The 17250-nt window shown below is 42.3% G+C and overlaps 1 protein-coding gene across 1 annotated transcript in view; it reads right to left on the minus strand.

Annotated features, from left to right (window-relative positions):
• The window catches only part of MAMDC4 (MAM domain containing 4), a 133338-nt gene that overhangs the window by 83733 nt on the left and 32355 nt on the right, over window positions 1-17250 (minus strand). The window contains exons 6-9 of the mRNA XM_029614094.1: window positions 11172-11256; window positions 10770-10895; window positions 10102-10227; window positions 9132-9232 (exon numbers count right to left, since the gene is read on the minus strand). Of these exons, the coding sequence (XP_029469954.1) occupies window positions 9132-9232; window positions 10102-10227; window positions 10770-10895; window positions 11172-11256 (438 nt within the window). The remainder of the gene's footprint in view (window positions 1-9131; window positions 9233-10101; window positions 10228-10769; window positions 10896-11171; window positions 11257-17250) is intronic.

Consider the following 17250-nt stretch of genomic DNA (forward strand, 5'->3'; position numbering starts at 1 on the left):
CATACTTTCTGAATCTACGTGCACAGGTTATGCCTTCTGAAGGGGTGGTGTAACTTTATGTAGTGAATTTCTGTGTGCAACTGGCCACTTATCTGTGAATTTTCAAAGTGAACTTATGCCCAAAAGTTCACTTTGAAAATTCTGTGAAGTCTATGAGTACGAGAAACGCGCAGGCTTTACCGCTACACAAGCTGTTTGAAAATGACCCTCCCTGTGTACAGGGTTTAAATGCTATTCACCCAGGTAAACTGGCCTGGCTGAAAATTGCCCTCCTCAAATGTGGATAAAAGTACAGGTGGGCTCAATACTGCACATATTCTTAGCTGCATTAAAGAGGCTTCCTGTGGATATGTTTAGGTCATGGGGAGTAAAAAAAAAAAAGCATGTGTACAAGCAATTTTTAATACTACATGCGCTATTATGCCCCTGCTTGGCCTCCCATGCAAAAATAAATGCATGGTACATGCATGCTTTTAGCATAAATACTTTACAATTGCTAAAGGTTCCTGCCCTTTGAAAATTTGCATGAAGTATGTGCATTAAAAGCACTCATGTAGTTTGCCCCCATGCGACATTATGCAGGATATGAAGATAGGAGCTCTTATACTTCAGATCTATGAAAGAAAAAAATGCCTACTAGAACATCTGTGCTGGAGCAATCCTGTGACTCAGCGGATCCCTGGGTCGATTTCCAGATTTCCCGGGTCAGCTAGGGCTGGAGTCATGGTCCCTCAATAGGAACAAAACCTGGTGGCTGGATATAGACCCCGTGATACCGGGTTCTGGAAGGAGCCTTGACGCATGTCTCCCGGCCTCAGGACTGTTACTGCAATGAGCAGACTCGGAACAATATGAGGGCGAGATTATTTAAAAGGGGGAAAATCCCTGGATGGCTCTGAATGAAAGCTCGTGGCACCAGATCTCAGCACTGCTTCCAGCTGGAGAAAGGAGGAACTACTGGTCCAAGAAAGAAAAAAAAATCATCTGTGCCAAGTCCCTAGGTTCTGCATGAATGTATTTCATTATGTGGTAGTGGAAGCAATTCTGGATCTACGAGTTCTGTGCTTATAAGATTAGCATTCTGAAGTCCCTGGATGATCCTTTCCTGTGCAAGTACAGATACCATGAATCATTAAATCTTTCTGCTACGGTCTGTGCAAGCAAATTACTTTTTTTGGTTTCAGCAAGAACACCCTTGAAAGATATTTTTCACAGTTGTGTGTCTGTGCATCTATTATGTATGGACTAGCAGTGAATTTAACAGTGAAAAATATGGACCCTGAGGAAAGCAACAGAAGATAACATTGTCCTAAGCCAAGGGCAGAGGATAATGTTATTGGTAGAGGGTCTCTAGTCTGTCTTCCCCCTGGGGGATCAGTATTTAGTTTATGTAGCATGATAGTGACATCCTAATTTGTTTATGAGATTGTTCTAACCAATACAGACAGCAAATACTACCTTTCATGGGCAGACAAATGCCCTGTTAAAAAAAAACAAAAAAAACCAACAATCTTTTATTCTGTTTTCAGCTAGATGAGCTCATCTCAGCCAATGACACTCTGAGGTTTCATTAAAGCAGCTGCATGGGAATTCTGATGTATCCTGATGAGTACTTTAGTCTGGCTGCATGCAAACAAGCCAAATCGAGAGAGAATTGCTACAAACGATGTTCCTTCCTGCACGCCTGAGCATAACAGAGTAGCCAGCTGATACGGGACTATGTTACTCATACACTCTATTCAGCTGCTCCTCCCTATACTGCTCAAGCTCAAGCCCTTCATTGTCCTTACTATCACCTTTTGCACTAAAGCTAGAAGTGTAATATAAGCTTGACTGTCTGCAGGTGGTCTTCTCCTGATCCTTTTTGCAATGAACTGGGACCTGTAGTCAAGTTATGCTGCTGCTCTTGCTAACATCCCAGCCACCTCTCCCCAACTGGTTCTGAGAACATAGCCAAGCCCAACTGGTAGACTTTCCAGGATCCCTGATGCAGCTGGCCTGCCGTTCAGTACAAGTAGGTTTATCATCGCCACTGCAGTTAGATGGACATAGGTGCTTCCATATCTAAACCTAAAACTAGCGCCACCCTCCCCATATTTTGTACTCTACGTCACCCACCGCTTGTCTTCTCTTACCACCACCCTCTCTATTCATCCTAAGCAGTCGCCAGGACAAAATGTAGAGAAACAGTTGGTTTTCTGCTTGGCATTCAATGTATAGACATTTGCTGAGTGTATACAATGCCTGTCCTTCAAATGTCAAGCAAAAACCAAGGCCCTCTCTACTGAACAGATATTTAAAAATCTCAGGGTATTATCCCCCAGAGCAGGGATTTTAATCCCATTGTTTAGGATAAATTCTAGCACAATTTCTATAATCTAGCATCTGAACGAACTCTCCTTTGAGAGCAATGTAAAGAAGCATGACTGGATTCAGTGATGCAGAAGCCTCTTTATTTGTATATTATTTACAGCTCATGCCAGACTGAATCTCATCGCTCATTCAGTTCCCCAAACCATTTCAGTCAATGCTGGAACAGAGGTGGAACAAAAGGGAAGATTTTTTTTTAATGTTGTTAAACACACAGGGGCTGATATTGAAAAAAAGTTGAGCTCTTATATTTAGGTTTCCTAAGTTAGGAGCTACATTCAGCTGAACGTAAGAGTCTAATAGGGTCATTCATCAAAGTGCTTTATGGCATTAATGCCTGTGAAAATGCTATAACAGTAATGCATTGTGTGAATGCAAATTTTTGAAAGGGGTGGGATTGGGAAGATGTTTGGCAGGATTAATGAAAATGAGGAGCATTATTGCACTGTGTGATAGCATAATGCATGCTATTGCATGTTTTTAATGCAGGAAATGTTTTTCCTGGTGTTAAGCTGTGCAATATGCCTGAAATAGCTGTAATGCAATTTGTATAAAGACTGCAAATTGCATTTTGGCCATTTGTGGGCTTGGAGAAGGAAAGGTCCTTGTCCATAGTATTGGTGCCAAAATCAGATGGCAGGATAAGGTTCTGCATTGATTTTAAAAAGTTCAATGAGTTTTGAAAATTCATATTTGATGCCTCATGTGGATGAACTGATTGAGCATCTGGGATCAGGCCAGTTAATCTCTAGCCTGGGCCTTACAAAAGGATTTTGGCAGGTGTCTCCCACGCCAGTGGTGAAGGAGAAGATTGCATTCTTGATGCCCAGGGGACTTTTCCAGTTCACTATCCTCCCTTTTGGACTCCATGATGCCCCTGCAACATTTCAGCACTTGGTTGACTGCTTGCTCTGCCCACATCAAGGGTACACATCTGCCTATTTGGATGACATCATGGTGTACAGCCCAGCTTGGAAGACATATATAAGCCAACAACAGGCCGAGTTAACAAGTCTGAGGAAAGCAGGATTGATGGCCAACCCTAAGAAGTGCTTCCTGGGGGGGGGGGGGAGCAAGAAGTCCAATATCTTGGCTACACTCTAGGGAAGGACAAAGTTCATTCGCAAATCTGGAAGATCAAGGTGATCACTCAGGTGACAGTCCCACAAACAAAAGTAAAAGTGAGAGCATTCCTAGGCATCATGGGGTATTATAAATGATTTATCCCCAATTATTCGGAGAAGACAGAGCCTCTCACAAGGCTGTTGGTGAAGAAAGCACTAGGGATGTGAATCGGTTCCGGTTTCAGTTTCATGGACCATCGGGACATTTTGTTTCCCGCGGTCCGAACAGTTTTTTTTATCAGCTGCGCCCGAGCCGAAAAACAAAAAACCCACCCCGACCCTTTAAATCAAATTCTTTAGAATCCCCCACCCTCCAGACCCCCCAAAAACTTTTCTAAAGTACCTGGCGGTCCAGCGGGGGTCCCGGGAGCAATCTCCCCCTCTCGGAGTGTCAGCTGCCACTAATCAAAATGGCGCTGATGGCCCTTTGCCCTTACCATGTGACAGGGGCTATCAGTGCCATTGGCCTGCCCCTGTCACATGGTGGGAGCAATAGACGGCCGGCGCCATCTTTAAAAATGGCACAGGCCATCCATTGCTCCTACCATGTGACAGGGGCCCCTGTCACATGATAAGGGCAAAGGGCCATCGGCGCCATTTTGATTAGTGGCAGCCAACGGCCTGAGAGCGGGAGATTGCTCCCGGGACCCCCGCTGGATCGCCAGGTACTTTAGAAAAGTTTTGGGGGGGTTGGGAAGGTGGGGGATTCTAAAGCATTTGATTTAAAGGGTCAGGGTGGGTTTTTTGGCTTGGGCGCAGCCGATAAAAAAAAATGTTCGGACCATGGGAAACAGAATTTCCCGATGGTCCACGAAACTGAAACCGGAACCGATTCTGGCACCGATTCACATCCCTAGTGCTTTCTTCACCAACAGCCTTGTGAGAGGCTCTGTCTTCTCCGAATAATTGGGGATAAATCATTTATAATACTCGATGATGCCTAGGAATGCTCTCACTTTTACTTTTGTTTGTGGGACTATCACCTGAGTGATCGCCTTGATCTTCCAGATTTGCGGATGAACTTTGTCCTTCTCTAGGATGTAGCCAAGATATTGGACTTCTTGCCCCCTCCCCCATCTTTAAAAATGGCACGGGCCATCCATTGCTCCTACCATGTGACAGGGGCCGGCCAATGGCACCGATAGCCCCGTCACATGGTAAGGGCAAAGGGCCATCGGTGCCATTTTGATTAGTGGCAGCCGATGGCCTGAGAGCGGGAGATCACTCCCAGGACCCCCGCTGGACTACCAGGTATTTTAGAAAAGTTTTGGTGGGGTTGGGAGGGTGGGGGATTCTAAATAATGAGATTTACAGGGTCGGGGTGGGTTTGGGGGTTGTTTTTGTGTGCCCTTTCTTCCCGCCCCCCCCTCCAAAACGATAAGAGAACCCCATGAAAATTTTGTGGGGTTTTCCTATCGCTTTCGGGGACCCCCCTGATATTTGTCGAGTTTGAAAATACTGTCTGATATTGTCAATCGTCAGCAAAACGATTCACATCCCTAGAAAGCACCAGAGAAGGTCCAATAATCAGCTGAAATAGAGAAGGCTTTCCAGGCTCCGAAAGAGGTATTATGTTCCGAACTGATCCTGATAAGTCCGGAATTCACCAAGCTCTTCAAGGTGTAGACCGATGCCTCAGAAGTAGGCTTGGGAGCAGTCTAAGTCCAAGAAAATGATGGCCAAAAACACACCATGGCATACATTAGCTGAAAGGTATTATGCAACAGTTGAGGAGGCAGCCTTGGCAGTCAAGTGGGCTTAGAGGCCTTGCACTACTTCCAGTTGGGATGGCAGTTCACGTTTGTAACAGACCAACAAACGTTCCTTTGGATAAGGAGTCCAATGTGAGGGTGATGACATGGTTCCTGGCCCTACAGCCCTTCAATTACAAAATACAACATAGGGCAGGAAAGGAAAACACCAATGCGGATTTCCTGCCCAGAGTGGTATCCCTGGGACAAGCAGGTGCTCACCCGAATAAGGGTCAGCTGAGGGGGAGGATATGTTAGGGAGTGTCTAGGAAACTCCTTTAGATCATCTTAAGGGACCGGGCACAGTTATCTCGCTTGGTCTTCCTTATGATCCAGACCTGCAAGGAATCCTGGGTGAAGGGAGGAGCCCCTTACCAGTGTACAAAACCTCAGAGCCTAGAAGGGTTAGGGAGGCCCACAGAACAGACAGGAATCCATTCTATGCAAAGATCTGCTATGTGTGATATCTGTGTGCTACTTGAAATGCATTTGTTTGAGTTTTCTTTCACTGTAAATATTACTGTATTTTATGTATTTTTTAAATTACTGTATTTTTATTTATATTCCACCTTTTCAGCACCTCAAGGCAGATTACATTCAGGTACTGTAGTTATTTAAGTTGCATATAAAGGAAACAACCATATCCCTTCAGTAGAAGTTGGAAGATTGTGTGGTGGAAATTGTTGTTGCCGTTGGGTTAAATCAAAGAAGACACATGCTCAGTAATGTCTGCATATAGATGAATGATTGATATTTTGAAGTTGGGAAATTTAAAATAAAAGAGAGGTATTGTCTTCCAAATGTGAAACCAAGGCACAAAATTAGAGAGACAGTGGTCCAGTCCATTGAATTATTTGGAAATGTTCCCCTGAGGAAGCTGCCATAAGGTGGTGAAAAAATAACCCTTGTTGGGAGTGTTTGTAAACAGAGGGATTGTATAAGATTAATGAAAATGTTTATAGATTTCAAGGAGCAAAACATACAATAAAAGGATTGTTTAGAGTACTGTAAAGGTAGGGAATATGTGTAATATAACTAATGTATTATTTTTAATATTGAAATATGTAGGAAGTTAGATAATATTATGTTAGCGAGTGGAGATTGTGCAAAAATATAGTACATAATTATATTTTAAGTGATGAGTCCGTGATGGATGAATGTGTTTTTATTGAATATTAAGGCTCTGGTATTTAGAAGAATGAAAATATGTGTATAATTTGTTAGTAATTACAAAAGAGTTGTAAAACTGTAAGAATTGTTACATTTTATTTTAGATAATTTTCTCTTATGTAATGTAACATATATATTGTGTAAATTTGGTAGAAGGGGGCTCTTCATATATTTCTTTAACATAAAGGAAACAGCCAGAGTCTGCCTCCTTCTTCCTTCTGGCTGTTTCTCAAGCCGCTCTCACCAACTTACCACATGGACGTTTTTACAATCTTTTGGATGTGTGTGTGTGTGTGGAGGGGGGAGACTTTGGGAGGAAGTGGTGGTTTGGATACTTGGTCTGACATTAGTTACAATTTGTTAGAGGGGTAAAGGATCGGGCTGGCAGGCCCACACACTCCTTTTTTTTAGCTTTATTTTTTCTGCCACTTAACCGCTTTATTTTTATTTTAAATATAACCAGTTAAGGTAAAGTTATCTGGAAGTATGTACCTGGATAACTTTTAACCTTACTCTGAGGCACATCCAGACTTAGCTGAATAATTTTTTGGCTTACTCTGAATATCTGATAATTCTCCAGCTACATTAACTGCACTCTGAAACACCTCCAGTTTATCCTTGATAAATTTTATCCAGTTAATGACTTAGCTGTATAACATTTACCCAGTTAAAGGAGCCACATTTTTAAACCTCAGGGTTTGTCCAGCTAACTCAAAAGTTATCTGGACAAACCCCTTTGAATATGGAGAGAGCCTGACTTCAATGCCAGGAAAAATCATATAAACTGTTATAAAGAATAAAATCACAGAACATATAGACATGATTTTGGGGACCTAGCCAACTTGGATTTACATAAAGATTTATGAGCCAGCTTGCCACATAAATCTGCTACATTGTTAAGGGGTGAATAAACACATGGATAAAGGTGAACCTGTAGATGTGGTGTATTTGGATTTTCAGAAGGCGTGTGACAAAGTCCCTCATGAGAGGCTTCCAAGAAAACTAAAAAGTCATGGGATAGGAGGCGATGTCCTTTTGAGGATTGCAAACTGGTTAAAATAAACTTTTCAAAATGGAAAAAGGTAAACAGTAGAGTGCCTCAGGGATCTGTACTTGGACCAGTGCTGTTTATTATATTTATAAATGATCTGGAAAAGGGTAGGACTAGCGAGGAGATCAAATTTGCAGATGACAAAAAATTATTCAGAGTAGTTAAGTCACAAGTGGATTGTGATAAATGCAATAGGACCTTATGAGACTGGAAGATTGGGTGTCCATATGGCAGATGATATATAATATGGACAAGTACAAGGTGATGCATATAGGGAGAAATAACCCATGTTGTAATTACACAATGTTAGGTTCCATATTAGGAGTTACCACCCATGAAAAAGACATGGGCGTCATAGTTGATAAAACATTGAAATCATTGGCTCAGTGTGCTGCGGCAGTCAAAAAAGCAAACAATGTTAGGAATTATTAGGAAGGGAATAGCAAATAAAATGATGGATGGCATAATGCCTCTGTATCGCTCCATGTTGAGACCGCACATTAAATACTGTGTGCAGTTCTGGTCACTGTATCTCAACAACAATATAGTTGCACTGAAGAAAGTACAGTGAAAGGTAACCAAAATGATAAAGGGCATGGAATAACTCCCCTATGAGGAAAGACTAAAAAGGTTAGGGCTGTTCAGCTTGAAGAAGAGACGGCTAAGGAGTGATATGATAGATGTCTAATCATGAAAGGACTTGCATGAGTAAATGTGAATTGGCTATTTACTCTTTTGGATAATACAAGGACTAGGGGGCACTCCATGAAGTTAACAAGTAGCACATTTAAAACAAGTTGGAGAAAATTATTTTTCACTCACCTCAATATTAAGCTCTATAATTCATTGCCAGAGGATGTAGTTAAGGCAGTTAGTGTAGCCAGGTTTAAAAAAGGTTTGGATAATTTCCTGGAGGAGAAGTCCATAGCATGCTATTAATCAGTAAGGAATAGCCACTGCTTGCTACCAGCATTAAGCTTGGGATGTTTTTAATGTTTGACTACTTGCCAGGTACTTGTGACTTGGATTGGCCACTGCTGAAAACAGGTTACTGGGCTTGATGGACCCTTGGCTGACCCAGTGTGGCAAGTCTTATGTTCTTATGTATCTCACAATATTTGAAGAGTGCAATTTCCAGAAATCATTTACCTGGGTAAAATGGCTGTCAAAAAATTGCATAACCCTTTCTCAGTATGCATGGGGCATCAACAATGGTAAAATGGTAAAATGTAGGCGGGCCCAGGGGCATTCAAGTCAGGGGAGTGAAATAATGCACACAGATGAGAATTTTCAAATGTACACTTGTTATTTTGTATGGAAAAAGTACCCATGCAAAAAGCAGGTGTAATTCTGTGTGAGTACTTTTCCCCAGACAAATTTCATAGGAAAGCATGCTTGTACTTTTCCTTTGAGAACTGGTGCAAAGTCCATGGGTAAATGTGCTCTCAGACTTTGCACCTAGGTGGGTACTTTTGAAAATAGTTCTTTCAGAGCTCAGACTCATCCCAGCCCATCCAGGATGCACTTAGATAACTCACACAGCGCACGGATTCTGGGTGCCCAGCCTTCCTTCAGAGGGTAACAGCTCCCTACAGTTTTTATCATCCCAGTGTAAACTCTCTGTGCACTAAAACCATGAAGCAAGGACTAGAAGACGTCACTTACAGAGCAAGAACTGCCATCTGTTGCCTTGAATGTTGGACTGAGCAAAGTGGCAGTGAGCCCTTTAGATTCTGTTGAATTGCTCCCAGCATACAGGAAGTAACCTGCCAAAAAAGGAATGCAATTTTAAGATCCTTTCCATGGACTTGGGGTTGAGGGGGGATACCTCCATTATATGCCATTGATTACTCGTTTCTGCACAGGCTTCCAGGGAAGGGCAGAACAGCTGCTCCCCAATCTCTTCGAGCATGAAACAGAAATCAAACACACAAGAGGAAGCTCAGTGGCTTTGCTTGTTTTAACTCGACATTCAAATCAATATTTGTGTTAATACTCCTGCTCTTATACGTCAGAATGTGCAAACGGTGATAGCAGAGAGGGGCCTGCATGTGGCAGGACAAGGCTGATCCAGGCCTGGCTTTACCCCACTGCATGTGTGGACTTGTAGGGATAATTTTAGAACAGGCCGCATAAATTTGTGGGATGTTTCCACCCAAGTTCCAAAACTAAGTTTGCTTTGAAAATTACCCTGGCAAAACTGTACACACACAATTATACATCATTTTGTCAGGAGAATTTACATGTGTAATTTTTACAATCAAAGACTATGCATGGAAGTCCCAACCCCACCTAGACTCCACCCCTAAAATGCCTCTCTGTGCCTGTACATATACGCACACACATTATGTGTGTGTGTGTGTGATGTTCATGCGTATTAGTAGCACAATTTTTGAAAGGGCCGTTTCTGTGGGCAAAACACTCCTTTACCTTTGAAAATTACCCTGGTTGTGCCCTTTGCTCCCGCTTTCTTTTTTCATTGTGGTGGGGAAAACCAGGCCTGGATCTTCCTGTCCTGCCATAACCACCAGCTGCCTGCTAGCACTTTGGGACTTCTCTTAAGTGTTCCTGAGCAATGGCACATCTGCGAGAAGAGCAAAACAGAGTTTTGCCTTAAAGATGGCGAGGGACCCACCTGAACGTCTGTTGGTAGTGTGGTCTCTGGTAGGCCTGGGACCCTTTGTCCTCCTCCACGCTCCCTGCTGCTCAGCCACGCTCCATGTGCAGAGATCTTCTTCAAAAGTACAACTGGCAAAGCCTTCTGGGAAGAGGGAAAGAAAAAGAGGAGGAAAAAAAAAAGCAGAAAATAAAGCTCTCTTTTTCCAGTTTTATTTATTCAGTTTTAATTTTCCTATGGTCTTTCAGGGGTCATTCTCAACATTTTAATGCTGTGACAGTTCTGTGTAATAACAAGGAGCAGGAGCAGAGCATCTGGGATAAAGCAGACAGGGATTGCTGACTAGTTTATCTAGGGAAGGTGGTCCTTATGCTCAGTAATAAGATCTATGAAGTGGATGGTTGCAAGTTCAAAGAGCTCTAGTTTAAAGTCATTTTAACTGCGATACTATATGTTGTGCTTGTTTTTGTGTTTAATGTAAGTCACTGTAGGTTCTTATGTAGTAACGTTTCACCAAATAGAAGTCAATAAAGTAAATAAATCATATGGAGTGCTGACATGAATGTGAAACCTTCACAACATTTATCAAGCTTCCTCTCCATCAGGCTCAATTGGGATATTACAGCAAAGCTTCATCTGATGTGCCATTAGTGGCAGGGTCAATGAGAGAAGTGCAAGAAACTCACCATACTCAGGAGCTCTTTCATCAGAGTTATCACCGCAGTCATTGGTGCCATCATGAACCCGGTCCTTGTCCACACATGCCCCCGTGGCACAGACAAAAGAATCGTTTGGGCACAGTCTCTGAGGCACTAAAATTTACATGAAAAAAGCAAGGGGATATTATAATCCTAGGAGCAGATGCTGTCTCCTGATGGCAATATGAACATCCTTCTTCCTTCATGTATTGCTTTCAGCAGTGGTGGGTGACTTGGCCACTCACCACAACTGGAAATTTCTCATGGTGGAACCTACTAGAGACTGGATCAACACCACATTACGATTCGATATTACGACAAATATATGGAACAGTTCACTTGTCCTTCCGCTGCTCAAGGAGAAAATAGAAGCAAGGGCAAGAGGCTTACATGGTAGTCCGCAATGCCAAAATTCCACGTCATCGATAGCAAGGTGCCCTGTCTTCCAGAAGGCCATGGTTGACGAGATGGTGATCTATCAGGAAGAGCACATGTTTGATGAGTAATTCTGCACAAAATGGGGTACATAATTAAGCTAGCCGCAGTCTGGCAAACCCTGCAGGTAAGTTTAACCTACAGGGTTTGCTGCAATGATGAAAGCAAAACCATGGAGAGACTTTTCTTTCTTTGCTGCCACCTTAAAAATTACACCTGCTTTCTCTGAGGGTACAACAACTTAGATTGTAAGCCCTCTGGGGATAGGGAAATACCTACAGTACCTGAATGTAAACCGATGTGATATCTCAGATTGAATGTCGGTATATAAAAATAATAAATAAATAAATAGGGTAATTTTTCTGTCGGTAACAAAGCACGTACTTCTGATCATACAGAACTATGCCTGTTGTTCCATCCCTGCCTTCTCCCCACTCCCAGGAGCCTCTCTTAATGTAGAACAATGGGGGTAATTTTGCCCATATTGAGGGTGGGAAATAATCAACACTGTTTGATCTACAGAAATGGCTTTCATTATTGTCCTCAAAAGGCAAGTTTTCTGCACTCAGCAAATCAGAAATGATAAGGCACAACAAGGGAGGGACCGTGCACTGCTTCGGATATATTCAGCCTCTCCCGTTCATTAGAAAGCATTACTGTCATTCTTTTTTGATTTGCTGACTGCTCTTACTATGAAAGTTCATATAGGAAGAATAAGAATTCTTCCCACAATATTCCTTCCTTAATTCCTGAAAATTTATTTGATAATATATAATAAGATTCCTGGTCTAATTTTGCTCAGGAAGTCCCAGTGGCAAAGAGAATGCTTAATTTTTTAAAAATTACAGTATTTGATTATTAATTTATTCCCATTTTTCCACATTTGCTATGAATTTTAAGCAGGTCTGTGATGTTTCCCATGTAAAGTCATAAAACATAGAAGAAGATGTTGGCAACATGGGACCATTTGATCCACCCAGTCTGCCTATTTGCCCCTACGAACTCTGCTGTCATAGATCTTCTTTATCTGTGGTCTTCTCCTTCCCTCCATCACTAAGGCCCCTTTGTGTCTATCCCATGCATGCTTGAATTCTGCCACAGTTTTGACTCCTGTATCCTCCACTGTCTACCAACCTCTTAGTGCATGTATTTTCTCATATTGCTTTTATGGCTTCCCTTCCTTCAGTTTATTATTACCTAGGTTTGCAGGGCCTGTGCAAGGGTATTAGGTGCTCTAGGCAAACCTTCTGCCTTGCACCTGCCCCCCCCCCCCCCGGTCACATCTGTCCCCCTGTTGCACCGCCCCCCCTTGGGGCTGAAACTGGCCACATCTCAGCTGGCTATTACCCTCCCTTCCCTCAACCTCCCCATCTGGTGCTGCCACCACGCACGATGCGCCCCCGTTAAAGCCGGGGCGGCCGCTGGTGTGCTCTCTCTGGGAGAGGCCATGGCGGTGGAAGCACAGCCGGAGATGGTGGGGAAGAGGATCCTGTGCGCTGTCGGTGGAGAGACGCTGCCTGCTCTTCAGCACCCCCTAATGGTCAGTGCCCAAAGTGACCGCCTAGTTCACCTAATGGGATGCGCTGGCCCTGTAGGTTTGTGAATCATCAGTCTAAGAAAGCTCAAGTGATGTACGTAACCCCTGGGCCTAGGTCCTCATTGAGGAGTCCAAGGCCCACTTCAATTACAAGGATTTAAGATGTCCTCTCCTCCCATACCTTCCAGAAGCCCATTACTTTCCAGGATTTCTTGTTGGAGGGGTGGGGTTGAGGGGAGGAAGAGTTCTCTCCAAGGCCCTGAGCGTTGTTATTACAGTCTTTAGTATTAACAGTATAAATAGGGACCTTTGTTTTCAGTTTTAATTTTATTTTGTCTGGGAATTTCAGTGTTGTATAAAAGATGTCAGTGGAAAAATGACTTTGCTGTAACACACAGGAGAAAAATCAGTGGAAAAGTCATTTTTCCAGTGATTCCTTTTTTTGTTCTAACATTGAAATTCCAAGGCAAAATAAAATAAAAACTGAAAATGAAGATCTCTAAGTATAAAGCTCACTGGACTCCATGCGTTCCCAACATAATTTTACTAATTTATTTTAAACTAAAGTAAATTACAATTTACAAAACCTTGTTCAATACAGTCCATTACATAATCCATTTCCAATAAATCTGCGACATTGCACTGATGGTTTAATCTGATCTTTTGTTTTCATATCCCATCCCAATTTCAAGGGCAGTTTTGGACTTGATACTTAAATTAGTCTAGATGGCATAATTTGAAGTCTCATTTCTAATATCTTGATTCAGATGTCTTGAATAGACATTTTATGTGTTATCCATCCTCTTCCCAGAATATCTGGATGTGTGCCACAGTTCTCCTTCCTTATCCCAGGAATGAATGAAGATTATACTCCTTTACATGACCTTTGAAGGGTCATTGGATCCCTCTGGGTGAATAACTTTTCTCCTGATGGTGGTAGCTAAATTCTTCTGGAATGGCGAATTTAGGTAGCAACCAAAATAAAATCAGACTCCAAAAATCCAGTAAAAAAGAAGGAAGAGTGCATGAAACTTCCTTCAACCAAAATTCACCAAAGGGAAAAAGCCTATCCTTAAATAATAGGAAAGAGGAGTACTCTTCTACCTTCAAAACCCAGAACTTAAACCAGAAAACCAGAAAGTCTCCTTTTCCTAAAAATAAAAAGAAAGGAAAACAGGAGTAAGCACAGAGTCACCCTGCTTCCTCGAAAGTTGAACTAAAAAACCACACACTAAGATGGTGTCTCTGGTTTTTTATAGAACTGCAGCGAAGAGGATCCGAAAAAAAAACCTAATAATGCACCAAATACATTTGATCTAATATATATGATGATGGGTGTCAGCAAGCCAGTAGACACTTGTGACTCTTAAAAGTCATTGCTGTTTTTCTCTATCATTCACCCAGTATAATATTTTTTCAGGTTTTTTTTTAATATGCATCTAAATAGTCAGTTCTTGTTGGAATCAATTGTTACAGTATTCATTCTCAACACTCAATCCATGTTGGAATCAATGTGGCAAAAGTTACAGCATCCTACTCTCAACCTGAATCAATATATGAACGTCAACAGCACCCTACTGTTGCATTATTAGTTTTTTTTCGGGTTCTCTTGTTTCTCCTTTTTGTCCCTATTTGGTGTGTGTCAACAAGAGTTGCACTTTTTCTATTTATTGTCTATAGAACCAAGACATTACCAACAGAACAGCTCAAATGAGGAAACTGTAAACCAATAGAAGTACATTTTCTCTACCTACCCTTATGGTATATTCCTCTTAGTAGAGGAATTTTCTTAACATCAGGCTTTCTAAAATCTAGGATTTCATTCTAGTATAGTTTGGTTCAGCTCTAGTATTTACACTGAACCACACTGTACAGGGATCACTGGACCCCAGGTGGTCCCCATTATAACATAAGTAATACTGTCTCCATTTTTCAGCACCAACTTCAGTGTTGCCTTCTCACAAGTGGGCTCCTCGATGGATTGCTTGCAAGGATTCCACTATCCCCCTACTTCTAGTTGATCTAGTTGCTGGTAATTTACCGTCTACATCTGGTAAATTTAGGTCCCCCATTAACTTCACATCACCTTTATATACCTCGCTTTGGATGTCTTCTATCATATCTGTATCTACATCTTACCCTTGTGATAGCAATTTATACATTGCACCTACCTAGATATTAGACCCCTTAGGATTCTTCAAGGGAACCTGAAAATCTTGACTACTCTTAACTTTTGCTTCTCTTCACATTTCACGATGTGGAGATTGAAACCAGCAGCCCTCTAACTCAGAATCAGCAAGGCTGCCAATGAGCTCCAGGTGCATGCTCCTAAAAATCCTGACTAGTACAAATTTTAACCTTCCTTCTTATTTCCAAACAATTTAGTCAGCAAATCTCCTAGGACTGAAAGCAGCAACCATGGAGCTCGGAAAGAGTGATGGCACCATTGAGCTATCTTGTCAACATAGTTGCACTATCCACATATAAATGCAAATATTGGATTGAGATCTTCACTGAAAAGAATGATGAGATATACAGTCAGTTGTTGTCAGTAGATAAGGACCTCTAGGCTCTTGGTTTGGCCATTCTACATCACAGAGCCTACTTGATATCTGGGCATCTCCTTCCCTTGCCCTTACTATCTTTCTCTGTATCTGAAACATATTTGAATTCTAGCAATGTCTCAGTTGCTGCCTCCTTTGCCATTAAGAATTTCCAAACATTTATTGCCTTCTGAGTTACAGTAAATTGTACTTCTTTATACTTCCTAAGATCCTCCCTCTTTTCGACTTCTTATAAAAGTTAGCATCTCCCAAACCAAAAACCAGTATATCAGATCAGACCCAATAATACCTGTTCTGACTAAAAAGATGAGAAACATAGAATACAATGACAGATAAGGACCATAAGGCCCATCGAATTTGCACATTTTCATTCCTGGTGTAATGACATAGGGCCCCAGTTGATGTCTGTTTTCCCCTTCTCTTTTTCTCACTTAAGAAGCCTCTGTGCTTATCCTAGGTTTTCTTGAATTCTGTTACAGTTTTTGTCTCCATCATCTCCACTGGGAGGCCATTCCATGCATCTACCACCCTTTCTGTAAAGACATATTTTATGGTGTTGCTGCCAAGTCTACATCCCTGGAGCTTTGAGCTAGTGACAGGCAGTTAAAAATAAATAAATAAAATGAGCTCTTGATATAGACTAGAGCAAGCTTTTCTCTAAAAAAAAAAAAAAAGGCTCGTTTCTTCTGCCTGATTTATATCTTTGAGGTACCTGATTGTCTTTGTCATATTCCTCCCATCTTTCCTCTTCGCTCCAGGATACATATTATTTAGGTCCTTAAGAGTCATTTCATATGGGGCCAATGTAATAAGCCTACTGAGGGTTTTTATTCTGGTTTTAGCACGGGTGTTTTGGTGCTAACTTTACTCATATATGTCATATGGCTTTCAGCACTGAAAAAAAACCCCATGCTAAGAAACCTAGGGTGTGCTTAGTGCAGATGCATGCAAATTGCATTTAAACCAAGCTGTTAGCTATTACAGGGCAATGCAGAGCCACATTAGGAGGGAGACATTTTAATGCAGGAAATTTAATGCCTGGGTCATGAGAGGAGTAAAAGTTAACTCACATTTCTGGTGGCCATTTTAGTCCATTGTGGTGCTGTGTGTAAGTGCTTCTCTGGGCTTTTCTGTGGCTTACATATATATTTTTTCTTTTTTTGGTACCTTTTGCGGGCGAGCTGAAGTATAATGGACATTCCAGTTCGGTTACCAGTAAGCCCTGGGAAAGTCCTAGTGCAGTTAGTGAGGGATAACTAGGGGAGGATCCATTCAATGTTGTGGTACATTCTGGATGTCTGTCATGGTTGGTCTGGCCTTGACAGCCGTCCTGGTGTTCCGCCATTGATGTTTCCCCACTCCCCCTTCCTCTGACCCTTCCACCCGCTTTCTTTTCTTCCCCCCAGTAAGTATACCTGCCACCTCATGCATGCTTCTCGCTTCCCGCCCTCTCATGCATACAACTCTCATTCCATCTCATCTCCCCTCCCAGACTATGCTCCCCCGACCCATGCATGCCACTCGCTTCCCGCCCTCTCATGCATACAACTCTCATTCCATCTCATCTCCCCTCCCAGACTATGCCCCCCCGACCCATGCATGCCACTCGCTTCCCGCCCTCTCATGCATACAACTCTCATTCCATCTCATCTCCCCTCCCAGACTATGCTCCCCCGACCCATGCATGCCACTCGCTTCCCGCCCTCTCATGCATACAACTCTCATTCCATCTCATCTCCCCTCCCAGGCTATGCTCCCCCAACACATGCATGCCACTATCTTTCCATCTGATCTCCCCTCCCTGGCTATAAATCACCAATCCATGCTTGTGATTTCTTTCTGCCTCTCTCATGGATGCCATTCTCTTTTTGCCTCATCTTCCCTAGCTACATTCCACTGACCCATGCAGCACACTTCTCCTATCATCTCTGTC

Source organism: Rhinatrema bivittatum, chromosome 8, assembly GCF_901001135.1.
Source record: "Rhinatrema bivittatum chromosome 8, aRhiBiv1.1, whole genome shotgun sequence".
Classification (NCBI taxonomy): Eukaryota; Metazoa; Chordata; class Amphibia; order Gymnophiona; family Rhinatrematidae; genus Rhinatrema; species Rhinatrema bivittatum.